Consider the following 12526-nt stretch of genomic DNA (forward strand, 5'->3'; position numbering starts at 1 on the left):
CATCTTTTTTCTTGCTTAATGCATTTTCATTTAATCTCATGTTTGTTAAGTTTCACATGAGGTGTCTTGTCTGTATAAACAGAGATAGATAAGGAGAATGTTTATAGAAGTTCAAGGTTTAATATAATGTTGCTGTTAAGCAGTTCTGGTATAAACAATACATGTGTAATTCATGCTGAGATTGTTCAACTCTCTGTTCTTTTTACCATCGTCTCCCACGTGCTCTTCTCTAGCTTTAATCAATCAACCTCTTGACTGACAGAAGGCTGTTAAGCGCTAATTTTGTACAAAATTTCAAATACTAAATTTAGAAAAACAAATATACAACAATGGGGGTCAGCTACGCGTCTATAGCAGAGGTGGTCACTAACACGGCCGACGCCCCCCTATGTGCACACCTGTTCAATAACACCGTCCTACCGGCCATGCTCTATGGGGCCAAGACCTGGTCACTGACTGCTGCTGATAAGCAGAAGCTGGCAGTGACCGAATGCGCCCTTGAACGGCGGTTGGTCGGCGTCAAGAGGACGGATTATATCAGCAACAAGCAACTGAGGAAGATGAGCAAGGTCTAGAAAGCCGTCAACCAGGTCAAACAGGCCAAGAAGCGCTGGGCCGGACACGTGGCCAGGAGTTTGGATGGGCGATGGACAATGGCAGAGACTGAATGGGTCTGGCCAGGGATGAAAAGTTTTGGAGAAGTTCTTGTGGCCTGCATCAAAAGACTGAAATACTGGCCGAGTGAAAGATTTAAAAGACAACAATGGGATTTAATAATAAGATTATTTCTATATAGTGTTACACAGCAATAACAACTGTTAAATTCTAAGTGCAGTCAGTGAGACGCAGCAGCACAGTGTTCAAACAGTAAATGGGGTGGTTTCTCAAACAGGTTTTAGATTAATACAGAAATAGGCGATATATAAATTGGGACAGTAGAATTAAGTTTTACAAACATATCAGACGAAAAACATTGGTGTTCATCTTGAGACAAAAGAATTGCTCTGATATATTTCTTGTCACTTACTAACTAAAACCCTGTATGAAAAACCACCCCAAAATGTTTTAGCCTTTACTCAATATAACCACAAATAAGATTAACCAAATTATATGATAATACGATTAGTTAAATCATAGTTTAAACAATATAGTAATTGGCTCTGGTCCTGCCCACCAAAATTCTGCCTATGTGTATAGCCTATAGTTTTCTTTGTAAATGTCCAGTAAAACACTTTTGATAACTGACAGGAACACAGAGAGGGTCATCCTGAAGAAGATATTCTTAAAATGTTCATGTCAGACGATAAGGATTTTGAATAATACCATTGCAAAAATGATGTGTAGATATGTATGATTGACAGACTTTGCCTGTAGTTTTCTTTGTAAATGTCCAGTAAAACACTTTTGATAACTGACAGGAACACAGAGAGGGTCATCCTGAAGAAGATATTCTTAAAATGTTCATGTCAGACGATAAGGATTTTGAATAATACCAGTGCAAAAATGATGTGTAGATATGTATGATTGACAGACTTTGCCTGTAGTTTTCTTTGTAAATGTCCAGTAAAACACTTTTGATAACTGACAGGAACACAGAGAGGGTCATCCTGAAGAAGATATTCTTAAAATGTTCATGTCAGACGATAAGGATTTTGAATAATACCAGTGCAAAAATGATGTGTAGATATGTATGATTGACAGACTTTGCCTGTAGTTTTCTTTGTAAATGTCCAGTAAAACACTTTTGATAAGTGACAGGAACACAGAGAGGGTCATCCTGAAGAAGATATTCTTAAAATGTTCATGTCAGACGATAAGGATTTTGAATAATACCAGTGCAAAAATGATGTGTAGATATGTATGATTGACAGACTTTGCCTGTAGTTTTCTTTGTAAATGTCCAGTAAAACACTTTTGATAAGTGACAGGAACACAGAGAGGGTCATCCTGAAGAAGATATTCTTAAAATGTTCATGTCAGACGATAAGGATTTTGAATAATACCAGTGCAAAAATGATGTGTAGATATGTATGATTGACAGACTTTGCATGTAGTTTTCTTTGTAAATGTCCAGTAAAACACTTTTGATAAGTGACAGGAACACAGAGAGGGTCATCCTGAAGAAGATATTCTTAAAATGTTCATGTCAGACGATAAGGATTTTGAATAATACCATTGCAAAAATGATGTGTAGATATGTATGATTGACAGACTTTGCCTGTAGTTTTCTTTGTAAATGTCCAGTAAAACACTTTTGATAAGTGACAGGAACACAGAGAGGGTCATCCTGAAGAAGAATCTATTAAAAGGTTAACATTAACCCTGCAGGGAAAGCAATACATGAATGTTACAATTATAAACACTTTGTGATCTTTTTAGTCCAACATTGAAAGTGAAATGTCTTCGACTGTGATTATACTATTTTTTGTAATGATTAATATAAAAAGAGTTGTTAATACGTTTAACTTGTTATTGGGTGAAGGAACCGATGAAATACACAAGAGGTGCGTTTGACTTGATGTGCGCCGAAAAAAGAAAGACGGATGACGTCAAATACAGCGAGAGCGAATAGACATTAGCCTCCGTATTGTTTGTCGACTCTCTCTCGCGTTACTTTGACGTCATCCGGCCGTCAGATCTTTCCGCGTCGCAAGAAGTCGAATCGCCAACGTCGGTCTCAGTTTTTTGGCCGCTGCAAGTATCCGTACCGTAATTTCAGGAAACGACGTGCATCAAAGTTTAGGCGACGGCTGGCTTGACCGTGCATCTGCAGATGACGGCTCACTTGACCGGGGTCTGTAACGCTGGAGAACAGCAGCAGATCCTGCAGACCAAACTGAAGATGTGTTCAGTTAAACTCATCGACTGCACGAACCTCATGATGAAGATTAAAACTGAACCCACAGAAATTAAAACTGAACCCACAGAAATCAAAACTGAACCCACAGAAATTAAAACTGAACCCACAGAAATCAAAACTGAACCCAAAGAAATCAAAACTGAACCCCCAGAAATTAAAACTGAACCCACAGAAGTGGAAGATTGCACTGATGAAGATGACGATTTTATTCCATCAGGTAGGCTATGTCTCCTTAATTATTGTTGAATTATTTTAAAAAATTTTAACTGATGTGAGCACCTGTTTTGGATTTTCAGTCACAAACATACATACTAATCAAAAAATCCAAAAATGTAAGTACTAAAATTTTAAAGGAGTTTAGGATATCTTTAATACTTACTGAGGAACAGGCATGTAGGCTTATAGTTCACCACAAAATTACATTTACATTTATTAATTTAGCTGACGCTTTTATCCAAAGCGACTTACTATAGAGGGGTTGCAAGTTTACAAACATTGCAGGGTGCGCGCGCATCCAGGAGGCAGAAAACCCGATTGGTGAGCTGATCCGCTACTGCAACAACCTTAATTATTGAAGCGTTCTTTATTGTTTGTATATAAATAAGACTTGATTTTAGTTGGATCTGTTTTTCTGTCTTTATTTTTGCAGTGTTACTGTGATACATGTATGAATTATAATGTTATAATTATAATGCTAGTAACGTAATAGTCGCATCTACTGGTATGTTAACATCAGGCACCCAGCACTGACTCTGTTGGTACTATTTTCCACGCAAAAATTCCATGGCATTTTGACTTACAGACACCGCTACTAGCATACAACACAATGCACGTCTCTTCTTTCTGCTTCTCGGTTGCGCGCGCAACCAGTTAGTGACGTCGCCGTGCAACCCGTCTATAGACGGTTTCATCGGACGCACGTGACACACGTCTGGATCCGAACCTTACTTCCGGTGTTATGGATCAACTGGGGATCGTGTTATCTGGGGACATGCGCGTGCACGCACGTAAATTTACCTGATATACCAGCAGATGTTAGACGGCGACAGATTCGTCCCTTTGATTATCCAAAGGAGCCCTTATGAAAACCTTTATTAGAGCACCTATAAATGTTGTTATTATTATTTGAGACTGTCTTTTTCTCGTTGTCTGTTTTCTTGTATTAAATGCTGTTCATAAGCGGGTTTTAAAAAGTTTTAATGTTAAGCCCCGCCCATATTATTTTGAGACTAATCAATTTAAATTGGTTAGACGTGTGAGCGCATAAAGTCTGCAGTCTGTCACGCAATAATATACTAAGTTAGCGTTGTGGAGCCTTAGCCTCGTGGACAGTGCTCATCGCTTCAATTCAAACCACCAGAGTTCGAACCTCACTTCTGGGCATGCTGACTTGCTAGTCCTTCTTCATTCGTTTATGTTTATTTTTATTTTCTCACAAGTGAAAACCCAGCGTTTATATATTTTTAAGTGATCATAACTGATTTAACAAATTAGTATTCAAAAGAAGTTCTTATATGAAACAACACCCACAGTATGAAAAATATTCTTATAATTAGTAAAAGCACAAACCATTCGTCCTTGTGATAACTTGTAAATAAATGGGAATATACAAAATACTAATTTCATAATCAGAAACAACTGCAAAAGAACAAAAAATCAATTCAATAAATATAAAAAATATTTGTATATTTTTCATATTGTTTTTTTTTGCTAAATTACCAGTTCCCTATGCACTCAGTTACAACCTGTAACATTTTAAATTCATTTTCAAATACAATACTACCACATTATGTGTATAAGAGAGGACTGTAGAGCCTGCCAATCAACCTCAGGCTGATTTGCCTAAGGACACTGAACATCTGGCAAAAGTGTTCTTTATATGTTGAGTTATCTGAATGTAAACTATATAATTTTATAACCCCAACAACAACAAAAAAAATTAGCACCAGCCACCAGTGTTAAAGACAACTTTGTTTGCAAATAGTAAGTTACAGTAATGAATAATGATGTGTTCTGTATTTAAGAATGTCTTAAAGCATACATGTAAGAAAAATTATTAAAAATTGTTATTAAATCAGAATTTGATGAATTATTGATATGTTCTGCTTATGTGGTTACATTGAGCACTTGTCATAAAGCTTCCATAAACAGAAGGGCAGTAGGCCTGTTGAAGCTGAGAAAATATTTTTTGAAACTTAGGATGGTAACAAAGAAATAAAATCATCATCACTGTATCATCTTTAGTAGCATTGATGGAGAAAACTGCAAGTCCCATTGTCACCTCAATATCCTACAGCATGATGAGTTTTGAATTGTAAAGACTATAAAGACTAAGTATGTCACAGAAAAATAGAAACCAGTTATTTATTGAGAAAGTTTACAGAAAACAATGTATTCTCCACATATCCAATCACAGAAACAAGATACAATTTTAAAGAGTTTACTTTCAGTTTTACACTGAGTTACAAAACAATATCATTTTGTAAGCATATGTAACGTGTATGGATGTAATTTCAAAAATCAGTCATTTACCTTAGGTAATTCCACATTTGTCACAAATTCTGATCTGCTTGAAAAATAAAAACAGATTGATGTTTGACTGTCATTTGCCTCTCTTAACTTCAGCCAAGTCCTACAATTAAAACATTAGTCCATTTAAGTCAGGCTAATATACTTTTCAAGCAAGTAATTTCAAATAATAAAACACTAAAACAAAACAAGTGCATCTATGCTGCCTTCAACTCTAATTTATATTAAATGAACTTTATACAATTAGACGTGTTGAATGCATTTAATTACTTGTTTATCAAAAGAAGAATGAACCATAGAGAATGCTTAGAAAAGCAATTACATTGCACTAAAAAAGTAAATGATGTTTCAATACATGTTTGCTTTAACTACTGGTTTATTTAATAAATATCCAAAATGTTTTCATTAGGACGGTACACTACAGATGCATATTTTCCTACGATACATTTGTGTTTCAAAGAAAATACTTACAAATGTACTTAAATCCGCTGGCAAGTTTAATGATAACATCGCATCGAAAAGGTAACAGCTGTCCCATTTTAACGTGGGCGTGGTGCAATTGGTTCAAGGAAAATAGGATAAAACTTAATTTAAACTGCGTCAAATAAACGGAAACACAAGCAGAGGAAACAAAGTGGTCGAACATTGATAACAACAATTATTAATAATTTGATATACGTTTTTAATAAGGGTTTTGAAAATCGAATTTGACGAAACTGACGCGGTCGCTGGTATGTCAGGTAAATTTAAGTGCGTGCACGCGCATGTCCCCAGATAACACGATCCCCAGTTGATCCATAACACCGGTTTCCTTTTTTTAGTGGTCTGACTAGTTGCTAAACTGATCTCTTGAACAAATGCCTCGTCGAAAATAACAAATGTTTTGGTTTCCTACACTGTAAAAAATAATTCAGTGGCTTTGTAAATATCACTAAAATAAATTATTAAAATAACTTAATAAAATCTCTTTATGTCACTAAGTTGATTTTTTGAGTTAGACAAACCAAAATTAATGACTAAAAAATAAACATATATTTGTGTGTAAAATGTACAGATATTATTTAGTTGTATACATCAAATAAAATAAGTATTTAACTAACAGATTATTTCTAATAGATATTCTTAATATTTGTTGTAAATTTGAATCAATATATTTGAGAATGTCACACTTATATATTTCAGCTTTCAAACTATTATAATTGCTCATTTCAAGTTAACATAGGTATTTAACATCAACAAAAAAATTAGTAAATTTCATGCATAACTTTAACTATGATTTACTGAATATTTTTGGTGAAACATTATTACATTGTATTATTTGAGTAAATGTAGGCAAAAAAAATCATTAAATCAGATGTAAATTTAAAAATCACAAAGCCAACGCTTTTTTAATCAGCAGCAGAAGAAACAGCGCCTCTTGCAGGAAGACAAGCAACATCAAAACTCCTCAAAAATCCTGGTAAGTGTTGAGTTTATTAATATTTACACTTGTTTTTAATGAAATATTTGATGTGTCCTTGCGTAAACAACTTAAGGTGTATTTATCTGAATACTTTCGGAGCCATATCGTAAACTGGGTACAATAACAGCTTTCTGTGCACATAGCCTACTGCTAGATTAATCAAGAATATTTTTATTTTACTTATTTGTTCAGGTCACCAAAGTATTAATACAGCTTTGCTACTTGAAATGTGTGTAAAATAATAATTTCTGATCGTTTTATTACTGCATAAAGTGGTTGTGTAGACAAACACGTGTAAATCTGTACTGGCTGATAGTCAGGCGATCCGAAATCCGGTCCTCAGTTTCGCTCCACCCGGATTTATTAGACCTTTCACATGGAAGCGGAACACAACAGAGCTTAACAGAGCTCACACGCTTATATACATTTATATTAGTTATCTCTCGACTCCATATGCCTATGCTTTATTTTTCTTTTTTGTGTTAAGGGTCTCGCACACCGGTGGAGATGTGCTGCGTCTCGTGTAGGAGAACTCACAGTTTCTGACACCACACCGGACGTTCGCATTAAATAGCGCGAGTTTAGTCAGACAAAGTTTACTTCCAGATATAAAATATGCATTCGTAGCCTTTGTAAATCGTTACAGATTTGAGACAAATATGTTATTGTAATGTTAAACTAAGTGGCGCTCTGTGGCAGCGTCCAGAGTCACAGCGGACAGCCGTTTAAATAAAGTTATCTTTGTTGCAGGTACAAGTGCTGGTGGTCCACCTGTCCGGGTTCAAGAGGTGTGGATTCTGCATGCTGTGAATTTGAGAGACCTCTCAGTGTTTATTTAGCTGATTGCTTTTGTAACATGTACAATGTTTGCCATTTTCAATAAAACAATGTATACAAATTCCTTTGTTTATCATTGATAATTGATGGTTCAGTATGAAATAAATGTATAACATTAAGTAAATAAAAATAATTTATTTTAGTTAAATAATATTCACAAAATTTTCAGCTACATCTAAGTAACATTTTTAATGATATCAACTAAATTTTTTAGTAGACTTCACTGGGATTTTTTATTGATTTGCTTTTATATTTTTGATTCCATCTACTCAATTTAATTTGTGATAGGAAATTAATGTAATTACTGAAATCTAATCGATTTCATAGCTTTCAAATTTACTAAATTTTTTTAAGTGTAAAAATGCTTCACCAAAAATATTGAGTAGATAATAGTAATAGTTTTTACAGTGTAGGTAATCTATGTGTTGTTTTTTGTGCTTGTTATATAAATAAACTACGTTTAAAGAACTTTGTTGTTATTTATTCTTAGCGGAGTTTACCGGAAATTACGTGCGGATCGCGACAGCCGCTTGTTTATGTTGTTACTGCTGAAACCGTCTATAGAGTGCCGAAGTCATGACGTCACTTTGTAGGCCAACCCGGAAGTTAGCGGCGCATGGGTTCCCTCGATCGAAAAGCCATTCATTTTTCCCATAGACTTTTGGAAAATCGCAAAAAAAGATCTGTGTTCAACAAAGAGTTATGAACCTTACACGTCTTGTCTATCAAGATAATCTTTATAAGTTAAACGAAAATGTATACATTTTGAAGCCTAAATAAAGCCGTCAGATATAAAATGCTTACGGTATGCTAAACGGACTACAGCGCACCGGTCGCGGATCAACGTCATCATCAAGCTTCCTCAAACTTTATTTAAAAAACACGCGGGGGGCCAAGATGGCGGTGTGACAGGTGGACGCGTTTTCGGTGGTGTCATCAGGAAACTTTGAAATAGGACAATTATATAACTGTAATAACGGGCTTTTTGTAATAACGGGATTTCAACATCCATGACTCCTGTCGTCTCATCATCATCATCATCTTCGTTTCATCTCCTGCTCTTGCATCTGTTGCTGTGTCATCTCTCATATACAAAATAAAAACTCCTGGATGACAAACTGAAAGCTTTACGTTGGCATTTTTTCTGTAAAACGGACACAAAAGAAGCAGCACATGTGATGTTTTGTATAAAGGGTTTGTAAATACACATACAGTATACCCACATATAAAGTTTGCTACATTCATATAAGAGTTAAATTAATCTCCAAAATACCAGAAAGCATGGCTAATATAATAAAACCATGGTTACTTTTTCTAAGGGCTGACTAAAAAATTCAACAGAGATGACGATATAACACAATAAACACCCATGTAAGACACTTATGCAATTGTTATTTGTATTGTATTTTAAGTGTTTTGTATGCAAACGTTACGTAGCATGTTAACTCACCGACTGTAGATACCATCGTGACTCGAGTGATCGCTTCTTTAATACACGGACGATGAAATGATGATCCAACACACATCTTTAATTTCTCAGCACTGTTGCACTTTAAACACTTTGTTCTGTGCCCGAAACTTTATAAACTTCTCCCGAACCGGTAGCTGTGTGCGCCGGATCCTTAGCATGGCGAGTTCGGCGTTGTAACGCGTGTTTGTTTTTTCATATGCAGATCATTTTCTTCAGTCCAAAGTACAAACATAGCAGGCATCTTCCGTTAAACAGTAAATTACTGGTGATCCCAATTATTTTTAAAGTTTTAAATCTGCAGACAGACGGATGCGCATCTTGCCAGAGACTCAGATAAACTCCGCCTTTGACCTTTACCACTCCCCTAGCCCCGAGAAGCCCGCTCTGGCCCAAGGAATTCGGCGGGCCAGAAAAGCCGGGCCTTAAGCCCAAACGAAGCACTAGTGAAGCACGATCATGCCCCGGAAGTGACAATGCAAACGCCACAGGCCTCGGCAGGCACTGGCACGCCCCCTTGAAGCCCGATAGTGCAAACACGGCTACTGATTGTTTTAGACCACGATGTATGTGTGTCTGTTGTTGAACCAAAAGGACTCTTTCAGAGTTGCGGAGACTTTTTGTCCCTTGAACAGCTGGTTGCACTCTAGATCCCTAAATTACTTTTTTTTCTGCATATGATTACAAATGTTGGTTTATTTGATGTGCAATGACCCAGCTTTATTAACAGGACTGACACCTGTCTTCTGTCTATATGTGTGAATCTAGAAAAAGATACAGAATCTCAATTCTTCATCCTTCTTTTTGTAAATAAGAATGAAAAGACAACTTAATTGTTTCATGTTTCTTTCAGATGTGAAGAGTGATTCATGTTTGGATATAGAAATAACGTCCTCAACATCAAAAGAGCGACTGACAGCACAAACTCTTTCCTGCATCACCTGTGGAAAGACATTCAGCTCACAGAGACATTTAGAGAGACATGAGAGAAAACACACAGAACAGAAACTCTTCACCAGATCTGAGATCAGCTTTACTACCTTACAAGAGAAGAAACTTCATTCAGAAGACCACAGAGAGAAGAAGAAGAAGAAGCAGTTTCACTGTGAGCAGTGTGGGAAGATTTGTGTCTCTTCCTCTGATCTAAATGTTCACATGAGGACACACAGTGATGAAAAGCCTTTCAACTGCACTGAATGTGGAAATTCCTTCAAAACCAAACAAAATCTTGATATTCATCAAAGAGTTCACACAGGAGAAAAACCTTTCAAATGCTCTCAGTGTGCTGAGACTTTTTCTCAGTCAGGTTACTTAAAAACCCATCAAAGAGTTCATACTGGAGAGAAACCTTATCTCTGTAGTGTCTGTGGGAAGAGTTTTACTCAACATGCTACATTACTAAATCACACGAGACTTCATACAGGTGAAAAACCTTTTAAATGCTCTCATTGTGACAAGACGTTTGCTTATTCAAGTCACTTCAAATCCCATCAGAGAGTTCATACTGGAGAGAAACCTTACGTCTGCGCTCACTGTGGAAAGAGCTTTTCTAATTCATCTGAATTAAGAGTTCATCGAAGAGTTCACACTGGAGAGAAACCTTATCAATGTAGTGTCTGTGGGAAGAGCTTCTCTAATTCATCTCATTTAAGAGTCCATCACAGAGTTCATACTGGAGAGAAACCTTATCACTGTAGTGTTTGTGGGAAGAGTTTTAGTCAACGGGCTAACTTACTAAATCACCAAAGACTTCATACAGGTGAAAAACCTTTCAAATGCTCTCAGTGTAATAAGACGTTTGCTCACTCAGGTTCCTTAAAAACCCATCAGAGAGTTCATACTGGAGAGAAACCTTAACACTGTAATGTTTGTGGGAGTTCATCAACAGTCAAACTTGGTAAAACAAGTTAATAGTAAAATAAGAATATAGACTATGTGCCTGCCCTATTGTAACTTTAACCATTTCCCAAATCATTTCACCTACCTCTGCATTCTGGGATACGCTTGACCATTTGGCCTAATGGTGGAAACCAACCGGTGTCATTAGTCGGTGGAAAAAATTCAAGATTTTACAAACTGTTACTCTTGTGTCTCATGTTGATACGCTAGATGATGTAGTGATTGTGTGCGCTGCACTAACAAACCTCTGTAAAAGTTTTGTTCCCAAAGGCAGAGTTTTCAAATAAATCATTCATTTGAAATGCTTAATGATTAATGCTATTTTACTTTTGTATATTGTCAAAATATGCAACATTGTTTCTGGTTATGTTCCATTAAAGAAAATCATATTTTGAAGGAGTGTAACAATCACTGTCACCTGTGATGGATCTTACCTGATGGAAGTTTCACAAGCTGTCTTGTCGGTATAAACAGAGATAGATAAGGAGAATGCTTATAGAACCCAAAGTTGAATGAGATTTTGCTATCCAGCAGTCATATCACCAGACAGCTTGGCCACTGAAGCTACAGTAGGCAGGGCTGAGCCTGGTCAGTACTTGGGTGGGAGACCATCTGGGAAATCCAGGTTGCTGGTGGTAGAGGTGTTTGTGAGACCAGCAGGGGGTGCTCACCCTGTGGTCTGTGTGGGTCCTAACACCCCAGTATAGTGACGGGGACACTATACTGTCAAAAAAGCACTGTCCTTTGGATGAGACGTTAATCAGAGGTCCTGACTCTCTGTGGTTGTTAAAAATCCCAGGATGTCCTTCGAAAAAGAGTAGGGTTGTGCCCCGGCATCCTGGCCAAACTTACCAGTTGACCTACTAATCATCCCCTCATATACTAATTGGCTATCAAATCAAATCAAATCAAATCAAATTTTATTTATATAGCACAAATTCGTACATCAAGGCAATTCAGTGTGCTTTACAAAAAAAAAAAACAATGCTAATAAAAACATCACAATAAAAACAGGAAACACACAGACACAAAGCTGATTCAAGGATAATAAAAGACGATAAAATAAAAATAAACATAAAAACTGTAATGCTAAACAGTATAGCTATGTTTAAAGCTCAGTCATAGGCACAAGAGAAAAGAAATGTTTTTAATTTGGATTTGAAGATCAATACATTTGTAGCACATCTAATTTCTTCTGGTAATTTATTCCAATCATGTGCGGCAGAGATGCTAAAAGCAGCTTCTCCATATTTTGTTTTAACTCTGTGTTCCACTAACTGACCAGAGTTTGTTGATCTCAGGTTCCTGTTTGGTTTATATTGTTCAAACATTTCAGAAATATACTCAGGTCCTGAACAATTCAGTGCTTTGTAAACTAAGAGCATTGCTTTAAAAACTATTCTGTGACTGATAGGAAGCCAATGCAAAGATTTTAGAACAGGGGTAATATGCTCTATTCTCTTAGTCCTAG

General features: G+C 36.3%; 1 protein-coding gene across 2 annotated transcripts in view; it reads left to right on the top strand.

Moving 5' to 3' along the window:
* The window catches only part of LOC141361749 (uncharacterized), a 114795-nt gene extending 103349 nt beyond the window's left edge, over nt 1-11446 (top strand). For both annotated transcript variants that reach the window (XM_073863502.1, XM_073863501.1), the window contains exon 3: nt 10010-11446. In XM_073863502.1, coding sequence (XP_073719603.1) covers nt 10010-11013 — 1004 coding nt within the window. In that variant the 3' untranslated portion in view covers nt 11014-11446. The remainder of the gene's footprint in view (nt 1-10009) is intronic.
* The last annotated feature ends 1080 nt before the right edge of the window (nt 11447-12526 follow it).

This window comes from Misgurnus anguillicaudatus, chromosome 24 (assembly GCF_027580225.2).
Source record: "Misgurnus anguillicaudatus chromosome 24, ASM2758022v2, whole genome shotgun sequence".
Classification (NCBI taxonomy): domain Eukaryota; kingdom Metazoa; phylum Chordata; class Actinopteri; order Cypriniformes; family Cobitidae; genus Misgurnus; species Misgurnus anguillicaudatus.